The following is a 12,728-nucleotide window of genomic DNA, read 5'->3' as shown; positions in this document are numbered from 1 at the left end:
CTTCTGTGATTTAATCTGAGGACACCTCTGAGTGGCCTCCAGCACAAACACCTCCGTCGGTGGTCTGATAAGATCAGTGGCTTGTTACATCAGCTTTCTGTTTTTGTTTTGCAGCATTTGTCAATGTATTTCCTGCTCATGATGGTTTCGGTTAGATAAAAATTACCTGAATCATCAAGCATTAGCAACTTTTGATAGACAGCCAGTCCCGGCCTGCTAAGAGCTTCAAGATGATCTCTCCTCACTAAATATATCACATTTGCTGAACAAAAGAACATGTCCTTAACAGCCGCTCACATGGACACGTCTGTTTTCTCAATCAGGTAAAGAGAATAAACATGTTTGTAGTAGAAGAAAACTTAATACCAGCACCTGGAAACACATCCTGACATTATGTAACTGTGTTTATGTAAAGCCAACAGTATGTTGTGACACATACTATAAACCTGAGGGCATGATGCATGAATAATCCACAAGAAACCCTTCATGAAAAGTAAACTGCAGTTGGTTGTGACCTTTTTCCAGCATGTTTCAGAAGTGGCCACTGGAAGTGATGATGTGATGAATATCAAGGGACCTCTGACTCACTGCAGCCTGTTTTTGAGCACGGGGGTCTCAGAGGGGAAACGGGCCACTCTATTAATCTGTATGAAGTATGGCAATTGTTACCCTTTCCTTTCATGTGGTCAGGAGGTTGCTGTCGAGAGGGCTGTGTAGTTTTGGAGAACTTAAAGAGAAAGCTCATTCATAGTAGCTGTTGCGTTACAGAAAAGGAAGAAATGTAGCTGAATTGGAAAGAATCCATGATATTAAACAGTAGATGGGATTGTGAAGTGCTAGGAGTAATCATGCCAGGCAACAGGCCGCAGGAATGCAAATCACCCCTCAAGCCAAGAGTTAAGTTAGCAGGTGGCCTCTTCTATTCACTGAATGTCAACACTCCTTTTAGATGGAGCCCGCATAACATCTGGGCAGGCCAGCCACTGCTTTTAATTAAGTGAAATACAGTCACTCAATGTTCTGCCATGTCAGAGAGAAAAAAATGGTATAAAAGTGGGAGGGTAGGGGGAGAAAAAGTGCAACAGTACATATCCTGTGTTCAGTGAAGGTCAACACAGTTGTGTAAATAAATATTAATCCTTAACCTAATCCCTAGATTTCCAAGACTATTTTAAATACGTGCATAACCTGAGTACTTCTCTGGAAATAGCACGTTCTCTTGCTTTTTCCTGGAAATTGTGCTTATCGTGAATGAGGAGGAAATGCATCAACACTTGCTCAGTTTAATTTATGGTCTCCATTTTTTTCCCAGTGCTCTTAGCGGATGGCAACATCTAAAATATGAGTGTACAGAATGAAAGCAAGCAGAGATGTGCCATACACATCACATAAATCATGTGATGGATGGTATCTTTCCCCATGATCAGGAAGGGATTGCTTACAAAATGATATACATTTCTCTGCTGGCAGCCTCATGATAATCACCCTTTTGGGCTATCTTTGGAGGTCACAGCCACTGCTTTACTGCTAGCACTGTACCACTAGTGTTACCACTCCCCAAGAGCATGTCAACAGGCTCTGTGGGTGGACCCCTAGTTTATATCATACTTGTCAAACATTTATAAATCTGAGACGGCAGCAGTGTGTAAAACATCCGCAAAACTCTAAACAGAAATACAAAAGGACAACTTGAATTTGAAAAGGCTGGAGGACTTGCAGCTGGAGGAGAGGAAAAAGCTCCAAGATTAAATGCATTTCTGCATGGAGTAGGGTGATAAATGGAACAAGAAACGCTGTGAGGTCAAGTAAAGGCAAAGCAAAAGACAAGAGTTTTTCAAGTGGTACATTTATTAAAATACACAACACTCTACATTACGATATACTTTCCCCAAATGTAAGCTAGAATCAGTGTGGAGCAAAGACGTTTGCAGCTATGACAAAGTCCACAGAGGAATGAGAAAACAGTGTTTATGAAAGAGTTTCATTCCAGACTGACATAATCCCCTTTTGAGGACACACTCTCTTTAAAAAAAACAAATAAAAGCTGGCTTGGAAAAGGTGAAACAGTATCAGTGCTGAAAGGCAGTGACAGCTTGAAATTAGCTTTAGGCAGTTTGGTTTAGATTAGAGAACACTCACTATTTTTTTCCCCCAGTGATCCAGTTAGATTTACAAAATTTCCAGCAGCCTGTTCAAGTTGTGATGTTAGAGCTAATAACATAACCTTGAAGTCTCCCTTGTTTATCAAATTAACTTGTGATGCTGCATTTTGTGACGTTATTCTGTAAGTATTAGGCACTTAAAATTGTTGGTCCATTACGGATACAAACTAATTACAAAATTAGCATTGAAGAAAAACATATCATATACTGACATAAGTATATGACAAGTATAATTCTAAGTGTATTGTAAAAGGGGAAAAACAAGCAGAAGGGGAAGAGGAAGCAATCTTATGTATCATGATGACTCCAGTGAATAGTTAACTCTTATAAGTTATCATACAGACGTAAATAAGAGAGAGTATATGCCAACGGACACAAAAGTGAAATGATAACTGACGTAAAGTAAAATCAACAATTTGCCCTAATCATTTAAATATCACAATATTCAGTGCTATTTTTAAAAAAGAAAATAAATTAGGTAATAAAACTTTATATACATAATACTGTACATCACATCACACCTGCAGCAGATGTGTTTTCCAGCAATTCCCATACCAGATAGCATAAATTAAAGTTAGCCCGGTCACTAATGGCAACCACATGACCTAACTACCATATTTCTATATTTCTTGAGGATAACATTTGAGCTGTCATCAAAGTAAAGTACTGATATTGCATTGAGCTTGGTTGGTGCACAGCATGGCTTTGGCACATTGTCAGGAAACATTAAATGGACCTATAAATGAGAGCATAAAGTAGGTTTAAAAGAAGTGCAACAGCAGTGAGTTTCAAATGAATTGTAACTGCTAACATTATGGTAGCTTATAATATGATTTTATTGCAATACACTCTAAAGAATACTTACCAGGGTTTGCACAATTGCATGATTTGTTGCATTCATGTGTGCGTTGAGTGGAAAAGAGCATTCACCATCACAGTAAAAAGCAGCATAGCCCTCAGGTGCAATGATCCAATCCTTGACAAAAAATGAGCTTCTGTTATTTATGACACAATAAAAATGTGTAAATTGTGTTATTACTAGTTGTTATTGTTATAAATGTTTTGTGATATATAATATATAATTTTATTTTACCTGCCAGCCCAAATCTCGAAAACTGACATAAAGTTCATGCTTCTTACAGGCTTGCTTTTGCTCACTTGTGTTGTAATCTGAAAAAAATAAAGTAATGATTGTTTATATCTTTTTGTTTGTTTACCGTAGGAAGGTTAGCTCAACAGTGGCATAGACGTCCATAAAGCTCCTGAACAAATCCACCAGAAAAACACATACAGTAGATACAGTCCATAAATAGCCTATAAATGGAATCATAGGGCCCTATTAATCACTACAGTATTGTGACAATTTGGAAACATTTCCCATAAATGTTATACTGTTAAAAAACAATAGATGTTCCATTAAATGTGAATGAATTTTGGACTTAATGTCTTTTCCACACCAGTGTGTTTGGGTCATAAATCTATACAACAGGCAAATTAACCAAGAGGGTTGTAATAATCCAAAAACCTTTACTAGGTCATTAATTATTCCTTGAAATAATTAAAGATTAATGAGATGTACAGGACAGGTCATTACACTCCACAAAATGGTAGTAAAGACAAACATACAACTTCATACTGATTGACATATTAAGAACTAGCAGTGATAGGGCTAAAAATGTAAGGTTTGTTCTGAGGTTGGCACCGAAGGAGAGAAATGAATAAGGTCATAAAATCAAAAGGCTTCATCCTCATTGAGGAAGGTGATCAGCAAATGCCATGACAATCAGCTCAATATATGTACAGTATATACACATATGTCTTGTATACAAGTCAAAACTGTAAACTGAGAGTCAAACATTTCCTGAAAACAGAGACCTTTGACAAAATGATTAGGAATCATCGTCTGGGGACCATGAATATTCATATTTGAAGTTAGTTTTAATTTCATGTCAATCTGGCCAGTAATTGTGGAGATATCTGGCTGCAGGAAATTAAGTTGGTTAGTCTGACAGTCTGATGGAACGATGGCCAGGTCGTTAGCAGGGCAAAAGGATGTGGTTAAAATGTATCTAATGTAAAGATTGGATGTGTATAGGAAAAAAATAAATTTTAAAAAACTATCGTAGCATCTTAACTACACTATCATAAAAGTGTACATACTGTACCTCCAGTTTTTGGTGCCCTAGATGATTCTTGTTGATTAGTAGATTTATTGCGATTGTGGTTCTTTTTTTTCCCACCAGCAGCTCTGACAGAGCGAAGCAACACCCCACTGGCCTTGAAGAAAGCAACTAGGAACGGCTGTTTGGACTGGGGCCCGTTCCTCCCAATGATTCCAGCAGATTTTATGTTGATACTTCGTCCTTTAAAAAAACAGAAGGTAAATAAAACTTTCAAAATAAAACTAAAGAAAAATGGGATATTTTATAGTTTTATGACTGCTTTCAAGGTGAGTCCAGCACCTTTACAAATACTAGGTCAAGCCATTAATCTTTTTTGTGGATTTATGGCCATTTATTGGTGGTAAATAATGACAATCCACAGGCTGAACTGAAAACTGAACTTCACTTGCCATCTACAGTCTCCACACAGAGCTGCAGGCCCAAGTTCTGCTGTGGGTTCATCACCCAGTGGTTACTGGTGGCTGTGATGTCAAACACCAGCCATCCCCCATCGGACGCCTGGACCTTTTTGGAGTCAAGTAAAAACGTCTCTGCATCTCTGAAGGTAAAGAAAAAAAAACCCAATGAAACAAACATCTGCATTAAATAAACTGCAGTTAAATTGATGCACACTCAAACAGCCAGGACATAAATGAAAGCAACTGCTATTACACAACACAAAGATACAGTATGTCTTCTGATTATTTAAAATAAATGATAATCCAGTGAACATTACTTAAATTTTTTGTCTCTGTGGGTATGTTGGTGTTCAAGATTATTACTCCTGTGTTTCAGTCAAACAGATGGTGAAATGAATGTAGTCGCTTTACTGCTGCATTATAAACAAATCACAAAACCTCAGGCCTGCTACAGTGCGTTAAGCTCTAGAACAAATGTCCACCTTAATGTTGTATAGCTTTAATGGGACACAAAAAAGAAACCATATGCTTCTTTGAGGGCATTTAGACTGAATCCAAGAGGTCTTAATCAGTTAGACTGGAACAGATAAACGAGGTATCACTGACTGATCACAAATGGATGCTTTAGCCCAAACTCTGTAGCAGAAGCCAAAATCTGAGTGGCTTTTATTAGTTTCTTCATCTCTTTATCCTACTGAAACCAAACATTCTTCTCTAAAAAGGCCTTCAGTATTGAAACCTGGTGATTTGGTGAGTAACAGTAATTTGGGCATTTTTGTATGCCAGCTTTGTACTGGAGACAAAAAGAAAGCAGTGCCGCTGTTGTTGAAGAAGCTATGACTTGTAATAAACTGCAGTGTTGTGTGGTTAGACACGTGCCAAGATTTCAGCTATTTGATTGGCAAAACTTTTCAGGAGTTATGAATCGTGTATATCAGCCCTTGTGTATTTTTAACATGAGCCTGACATAAGGCATCAATCAACCCTAAGTTGAAAAAGCCCCGCTTCACAATTTGCATTGGATTTCTTTCAAGTGGCAGATCGGATAAGGCAGCGCCTGTTCAGTTTTTGTGGTTACATGGTGCTGGTTGGAGAGAACCAATATTTTCCATGTGGCCCCAATAGTTCAGGAATTATTCATGTGTTTATTACAGGTGTAATAAAACTCGACCTCGTGGAATTCCACGAGGTTAATCCTTATGTGTGACATACTGCTGAACTTCCTCTTTGAAATGTACAGTATTAAGCTTATATCCTGTGATATTTTAGTTTGTGTAGGTAAGAATTCACTATTCCCACAGCCATATCCTAGAGGAAAATATTTAGCTAGGCCCTTCATCTGTGATTACTGGATGTACTGTTCCACAGAGAGTGAGTTACAGTGACTGGATACCAGGGATGGAGGTAACTCCTCTTTTTAGACAAGTCTGTCTCCTGCAAATTATGTTCATATGCCACTATTCTCCAATAGGAATTTATTTTCAGTAGCAAAGTTCAGTACTAGTGCAGAACGTAATGCGAAGGTTGGTGCGTAGTTGTCTGACTTTAAAGGTACCCTGTGGAGTTTTTGACCACTAGTACTGTAGCGATATGAAGCAATATGTTTGTAGGTCCTCGTTTTGTTAGTATCTTGTTCCGTTCATGTGTACAAGGATGATGGTTTCCCCAATGGACAGTTAGTGGCAGTAAAATACCAAAAGGTTTTTCAATGTGCCAACAAAGGCAGTGAAGTAGAAAACTTCTAGCAAGCAAACATATATGTTTAAATGTATTTATGTAAACCCTGTAGGTTTCAAATTCAGCTCTGCAAATGCTTTAAAATAATGTATATTAATAACAATAATATAATAATTTAAATAACAATAAAACAACAATAATAAAATAACTCTACAGGGTACCTTTGACACCAGCATCTCGAGTTCAATCTCATACTCAAACTAGTAGTGAGTAATAGTTACTCATTCAGTAGTTACTTATTTAACATTGGCTGCAACCTTCACATAACCCTAACAAAGTATTGACAGGACATGAGGGCAACAAAAGTCTCTGGCTGGAATTGAACTGGGGACCTTGGTATTACTGTACATGGTCACTATCTTAAACCCTTAAGATGCCCACAGTTTTAACATTCTGTATGATATGTTGAAGAAAAACATAAATTAATGAGTATGGCTTTACAAACTAATAGTACTCATAAAATAGGAATTAATTATGGCTTTTTAAGTTGAGGAAATTGGTTGTTTTAAAATCACACATTCCAATATTGTTTCTAAGAGTTGTTCTTCTTTGTGAACACTAAGTAAAACATACTGTTCCCCATGAAAACGTGTGTGAAAAATGAAACTGAGCAGTCTTCCCCTTTAAGATGGCAGAGTCCATTGACTTGGACCTTTTCAAAGCCCAGGAGGGCCATATCTCCCCTTCAATCACCCACACACATTTTTGGCAAGCAAATGTGGGCCCACTTTTAAGTACACCCTTGTGTATTCAGCTATGTCATGGTTTAAACTTCCGGAATATTGTTAAGACAGGCAGGTGGTGGGCATAACAGTGACCACGGGAGCACCCGAGGCAGCCCCCTCCCCCGTTATGGGCCCTCATGGTTTCATCTGGGACACAGCCAGCTTGGCAGGCAACACAAGACAAGTGATAACTGATGGACCTTCCAAGCTTCGTAAGTGGCCAACTTGCTAATGGAGTTCTCTTTATCCGAGAACTATATTTGTAAGACAGATACAGTGCGAATGAAGGAGAACAGAGTTGGAGATAGAAGGGCGTTCTATGCTTGTGGAAAGTTTCAACCATGTAAGACAATAGCGATTGGACTATTTGTCTTTTTAACTATGAAATAAGATAATGGCATGGAACACATTTGTTTACTTTTACCTTTATTACAGTGAAGTAACAGCAACTTTCTTTCCATTAATTTGCAATTGCAAACAGGATGATATTTGCAGGCCCTCAGCCTATATTCTTTTTTGGAGATTTTTTTTTATTATATGAGGCCAGATTAATTTTCTGATATATCCTTTAATCAGTGGTGCAAGAAGTATTGAGATCTTTAACTTTAACTTTAAGTGAAAGTAGTAATATCATACTTACATACTTACTTAAATACTCCATTAAAAGTAAAAGTCGTGCACTCATAATTTGGCATGGCCCCTGTCAGAGTGTTACTAGACCACAATTATTTTATTAGAAAGCAGAATTTTAAGTTGTATCTGGTTGAGGTAGAGTTAATTTAAACTACTTTATATATTGTTGGTAGTTTAATGTATAACAATGTGTCATTTTTTTGTAGCAGAAAATGGAAATACTCAAGTAAAGTGCAAGTACCTCAAAATTGTACTTAAGTACTTGAGTACTTAAATAAATGTACTTAGTTACAGTCCACCACTGCCTTTAATGTATGATTTTGCTTGATTAGGTACTTACTTGTTTGGATATTCCTTGATGACTTGATATATGGAAACCTTCAGAGTAATATTGTCATAGCGGGCATGACTGCGGTCCTTATAGATCCGAAACTCTGCAGCAGTCACCGCCTCTCCGTCCGGGATCTGAGTCAGATCAAAGCGAAACTCCTTGTAGTGTCTTCGTTGGTGAGAAAAATCTTTATCTTTCTCCACTGGGAAAGAAAATATTTGATAATGAATTTCATTTTTACTGGCAGCAAAGTTCACGCTGATCAAAAAATATGACTTCAACTTCCTGAACCGCTGCTTGTGTTGCTCAGAAGAAAAAATATTAACGCACAGAAAAAGACTAATTTATCACATCTTCTTTTACATTCCAGGTCCAGTCCAAACATTTTGACTACCAACAAAAGCACTTTCCAGTTCATTAAATCAGTCAACTGAATACAGGTAGCAGTTCCCAGACAGGCCCTCTACTGTGTGCCTAACTGCATTCTCTGGCCATGATGAATGGGCTGTCAGTTAAGAAAAACAGGCTGATTTCAATTAAAGACACTTTCGTCTGCTCCTCAAGTGAGAGAAAAGACCAGACAGGATTCTTCAACATCATGTGAGCGTCTACTATGACCTCATTCCTGACCTAATACTGACCTCCTGTAGGTTTTATACAATGCACTAAGAGTGTTTAATGACCCTTAACCTTTAAAACTAAATATTTCTAATATGCTGAGCAACTTAAGATATCTTTTTAGGCCTGTCATTTTTGAAAATGTCAACTGAAAGTTGAAAACTCATAACGTGTGATTATTTTATATTGTGCTCCATGGAAATAAATAAAAGATATGTACAGCTTGATTTTTCAAGGTGTTGCATCTATTTTTATAGATAAAATGAAGCCCTTCAATGCACCTTAATAACAGCATCAAAGAGCCTCAGCAACATTATGAACATGCTGACGAAAGATACTTTGATGCTGCTAAAAAGTGACTGCCAACTCTCTCACACCCCTGCCTGGTAGCAGAAATGAGGCATGTGGCTGAGGTCAGTGGATTTTCTGACATCCGTGGTGATATCATGCAGTGCATTTCCCTGATATTTTATCGAGAGAGAACGCCTGCGGTTACTTAGCACAAACAGGTCAGAGGTCAGGTCTGACTTTTACCCACTGAGTGTGTTCCATTATATTAGCCACTGCCAGTAATCTGAAGCAGAAGTGCCACTGAGAGCATACAGCATTTAACTTTCAGATAGCTAAAGATTAAATAATAATGACTTCACTCCCTGGTAAGGGTGAGCTGCGTGCATTCTTCATGTGTTGCATATTAATTGGATTCAGTATGTTCTACCAGGACAGTATCTATATTTTGTTAATAAGATTAATAAATGACTAGTGGGTTTCATCGTTACTCCCCCTGTATACAATCCCATGTATGTGTGGATTTTCAATAGCTGACTTCTTATTCATACATTGAAAGTTCAAACGGTTACAGTAAGCATGTTAAAGTGCATGAAATGCCACATAGACGTTTCTAAAACAGTTGAGATCAGTAGCTATATTTGAGTGTACTGTAATAAAGACAGAGCCCCATTGAACACTTCACTGACAGTCCCCAGAAGAGAGCAGAGCTTTCAAGGCTGACAGTGTACATGCCCTGGTGTAGTGGTAAGTGGAAACAGATGGGCTCAGGCCAAGGTGAGGGATTATACTTCCAAGCAACTCTACACAAATTCACTTTTACATATTTTGCTCTATATTTAAGAAGATGTAATCCTTAACACCACAATACCAATATTATGTGAAGTTTATTTATGGTGAAGTTTTTGGATCATTCATTTAGGATTCTGCAAAGTTTTTGAGTAACTTTCCATGTGGCGTGCTTAATATTTTAACTCTCATTAAAGAACAATAAATGCTACAAATAACACAAATATGAAGAATAGAGCTATTGCTTTCTCTTAGTGACAGAACCTTGAGACATACAGGCATCAGTCAATATCACTCCCCTTTTAACAACAGGAAATCATTTAGACCAATTTTCTCAAGGTCAGACAGTCATCTGATAAGTAGCTCTGATCTGCTGGGTTAAGGGTCGCAGCTACTGAACAAACACAATCATTATACAGATCAGCTGCTTTTTAAAAGAAGGCAGCACAAATTGAAAAGGTCAAAATGTTGGACCTAATTCTGTTAAATACAAAATATTTCACACAAGGATGAAGCAATTGAACCCCCCAGAGGCCAGATGATGACTGATGTCTGAAAAGATACTTTCATATTCACATGAGTTTTTTACAGTACAACTGGACTAGCTCAGATTTTTAAACAAAATATAAATGTGCCAAATGATTTTGACAAAATTAATTGAGTGCATGTGCTGACAACACACAGGCCAAGAAATACATTAATGAATTAAAATAGGCTTAAATCTTAAGTACATGGCTGAAGGCTTTCGTGCTGCAGTGTTTTATAGTGCAGTGGATTGTTTAGAAAATTGCACTTAATGTACAAAATATTAGGCTTTTCATCAAGTACACAGATAAAGTGGATCCAGGTAAAATCCTTATTATACCTTATTAATTTCCTTTACAGTGGAGGGAATGAAGATGAAGAGAAACGTGAGTCGGAGAAGGATTATTATTTTTTTTTTACTTTGAGAGGTGGATTTTGCAACTTAAGTGCTGCACCTCTAAATAATACTGAAACATTGCCTCCATTCTAATTTCGATATATTACTTAACTTTGATTTGAGTACACCTGTTGAGAAATTAGCCCACTTTAATGCCACTTACCTAAATTGACAAAACTCATAACCATGTCGGCATCATTGAGAAAGTTGGTGTCGTGCGCTGAGGTGAGTGCGGGGCTGTGGCCTAACAGAGGGGCCGCGCGGTAAGGCTGTGCCACACGGGAGTACCCGGCATGTTGGGGGCTGTAGTGACCCATCCTGGAGTGCTCTTGAGCCTTGGCACTGAAGCTCTTCCCTGCGCCCTGCTGCACCCCCTCCTCCTCCTCCACGGCCATGGCGTTGTACAGGTCGAGCATGAACAGCGGCGCGGAGGACGCCTGCTTCCCGGGAGAGAAGGGCCTCGGACGGTGAGGCAAGCCCAGGATGGAGAGGATCTCTCTCTGGATCTCCCTGCGTTCGTGATTGCGCAATCTCCTGTAAATAAAACTGGAGTGCACATGGTTGTCACTTAACCCGCAATGAGCGCAGGACAGAAAACTCAAGCAGCTCCACGCAAGTCCAAGTACAGCACGGTTCAAAGGTGTAAGCGCTGTCATCTTGACAAATAGTTCACTCTGGGGTGTGAAGTGAACTACATCGCACTCTGTGAGAAAAATAAAATAATTTATATCTCTGCCATTACTGAATCATAGACTTTCCATATCAGACAGATGCACCGCAACTTTCACGGTGGTAACAGAGGAGGCTTTTTACCAGTCAGCCCTTCTACAAATGAGGTATCAGCTTGCAGAAAAGTCGCCGCTCCTCTCCTGTGTGCGAGGCTCCTCCAGCAATATTTATTCCTCCAGGGTCCATCCAAAGTCTCTGCCACGCCAAGTATTTATGGAGCTATGACCCCGTCCCTCACCTTACTCCTCTGTGATGCAAAAACACGGAGGTACGCCCATAACGTCGAGGGATAACCCGGAGTTTCCAGTGGATGAAATGTGTTGAACTGTGTCAAAAATGAACAGAGAGGAGCGACTCATGCCCCGTCTCGCATTTTTCTTTTCTTTTTTCCCTCTAAGAGAGTTTTGGGGCTAGTTGCCCTCTGAGTCCATCCCACACTCAACTTTTGTTTTTGCATCCACCTCTCGCAGTAAAACTTCAGCCTGGTCCCATGATGAATGTGGCGGCTCAGGAGTGTAAAAGGAGACACTTGAAATCCGAGAGCCCGTCTTAACGAGTGAAAGAATAATGACAGAGCCTTTTAATCACCTCAAGTTATTGAAGTCCGCGTGTTTATAGGAGAGGGCTCCAGCTGCATTCAGCACCAACAACAAGGATCCTGTTTTTATACTGTATGGGCTTAAACATGATCCGCTGGGATGCTGTAAAAAATATTTTATTAAATACACCAACAAACACGTGGGCCAGCTTGTAACAGTTCCCATGTAGGAACAGATCAGATCAAAATAACACAACTGCAAATTCACTATTAAGAGCCACTGCAGGTCTCTAGCCTGCAATGTTTTCCATCTTTATAATTATAAAAATACCTCAAAGAGCAAAAGCTAGAAAAGTTAATTTAAAGCAAAGAGCCTTAATACAGAAAGCTCCACTCTCCGAGGAGCATAAAGTAAACAATATTAAGTATGCTGGGATAATTAAAAACATAAATAGTCAGAGGTTTCCATGCGATGGGTGGCTGCTGTCCAAAATGAAAAAAAGGAAAGTAACTCCTGCACATGCGACCACATAGCGCCATCTAGTGTGCAAAGCCACAACACTTAAAATGTTATTTCTGAAGCCTCTCTTTCTCTCGCGCGCACACACACACATGCACGCACACACACACACACGCACACACCGCCTACTGAAGCTTTCTAGCCGGAGCTGCACG

At 38.9% G+C, this 12,728-nt stretch overlaps 1 protein-coding gene across 1 annotated transcript; it reads right to left on the bottom strand.

The window, feature by feature from the left end:
- Positions 1-1,828: 1,828 nt before the first annotated feature.
- On the bottom strand, positions 1,829-12,077 carry bmp5 (bone morphogenetic protein 5). The gene is made up of 8 exons (XM_044214746.1): positions 11,600-12,077; positions 10,950-11,489; positions 8,179-8,371; positions 4,735-4,883; positions 4,328-4,525; positions 3,256-3,332; positions 3,028-3,138; positions 1,829-2,898 (listed from the first exon to the last, which is right to left on the bottom strand). The coding sequence occupies exons 2-8, from the start codon at positions 11,440-11,442 to the stop codon at positions 2,749-2,751; spliced, it is 1,371 nt and encodes a 456-aa protein (XP_044070681.1). The 5' UTR covers positions 11,443-11,489; positions 11,600-12,077; the 3' UTR covers positions 1,829-2,748.
- Between the last annotated feature and the right edge of the window lie 651 nt (positions 12,078-12,728).

The sequence above is a fragment of the Siniperca chuatsi genome, linkage group LG11 (assembly GCF_020085105.1).
Source record: "Siniperca chuatsi isolate FFG_IHB_CAS linkage group LG11, ASM2008510v1, whole genome shotgun sequence".
In the NCBI taxonomy this organism is placed as follows: domain Eukaryota; kingdom Metazoa; phylum Chordata; class Actinopteri; order Centrarchiformes; family Sinipercidae; genus Siniperca; species Siniperca chuatsi.
Note: the sequence above shows the minus strand (reverse complement) of the source record. Positions and strands in the feature narration are given on the sequence as shown.

Excerpts from the sequence above, each read along its gene's own strand:
- bmp5 (XM_044214746.1), bottom strand. The coding sequence starts at position 11,442 with ATGACAGCGCTTACACCTTTGAACCGTGCTGTACTTGGACTTGCGTGG. Across the intron at positions 4,526-4,734 it reads CTGTGTGGAGACTGTAGATG|GACGAAGTATCAACATAAAA; the intron begins GCAAGTGAAGTT and ends GTTTTTTTAAAG. Across the intron at positions 2,899-3,027 it reads ATGCAATTGTGCAAACCCTG|GTCCATTTAATGTTTCCTGA; the intron begins GTAAGTATTCTT and ends TCTCATTTATAG.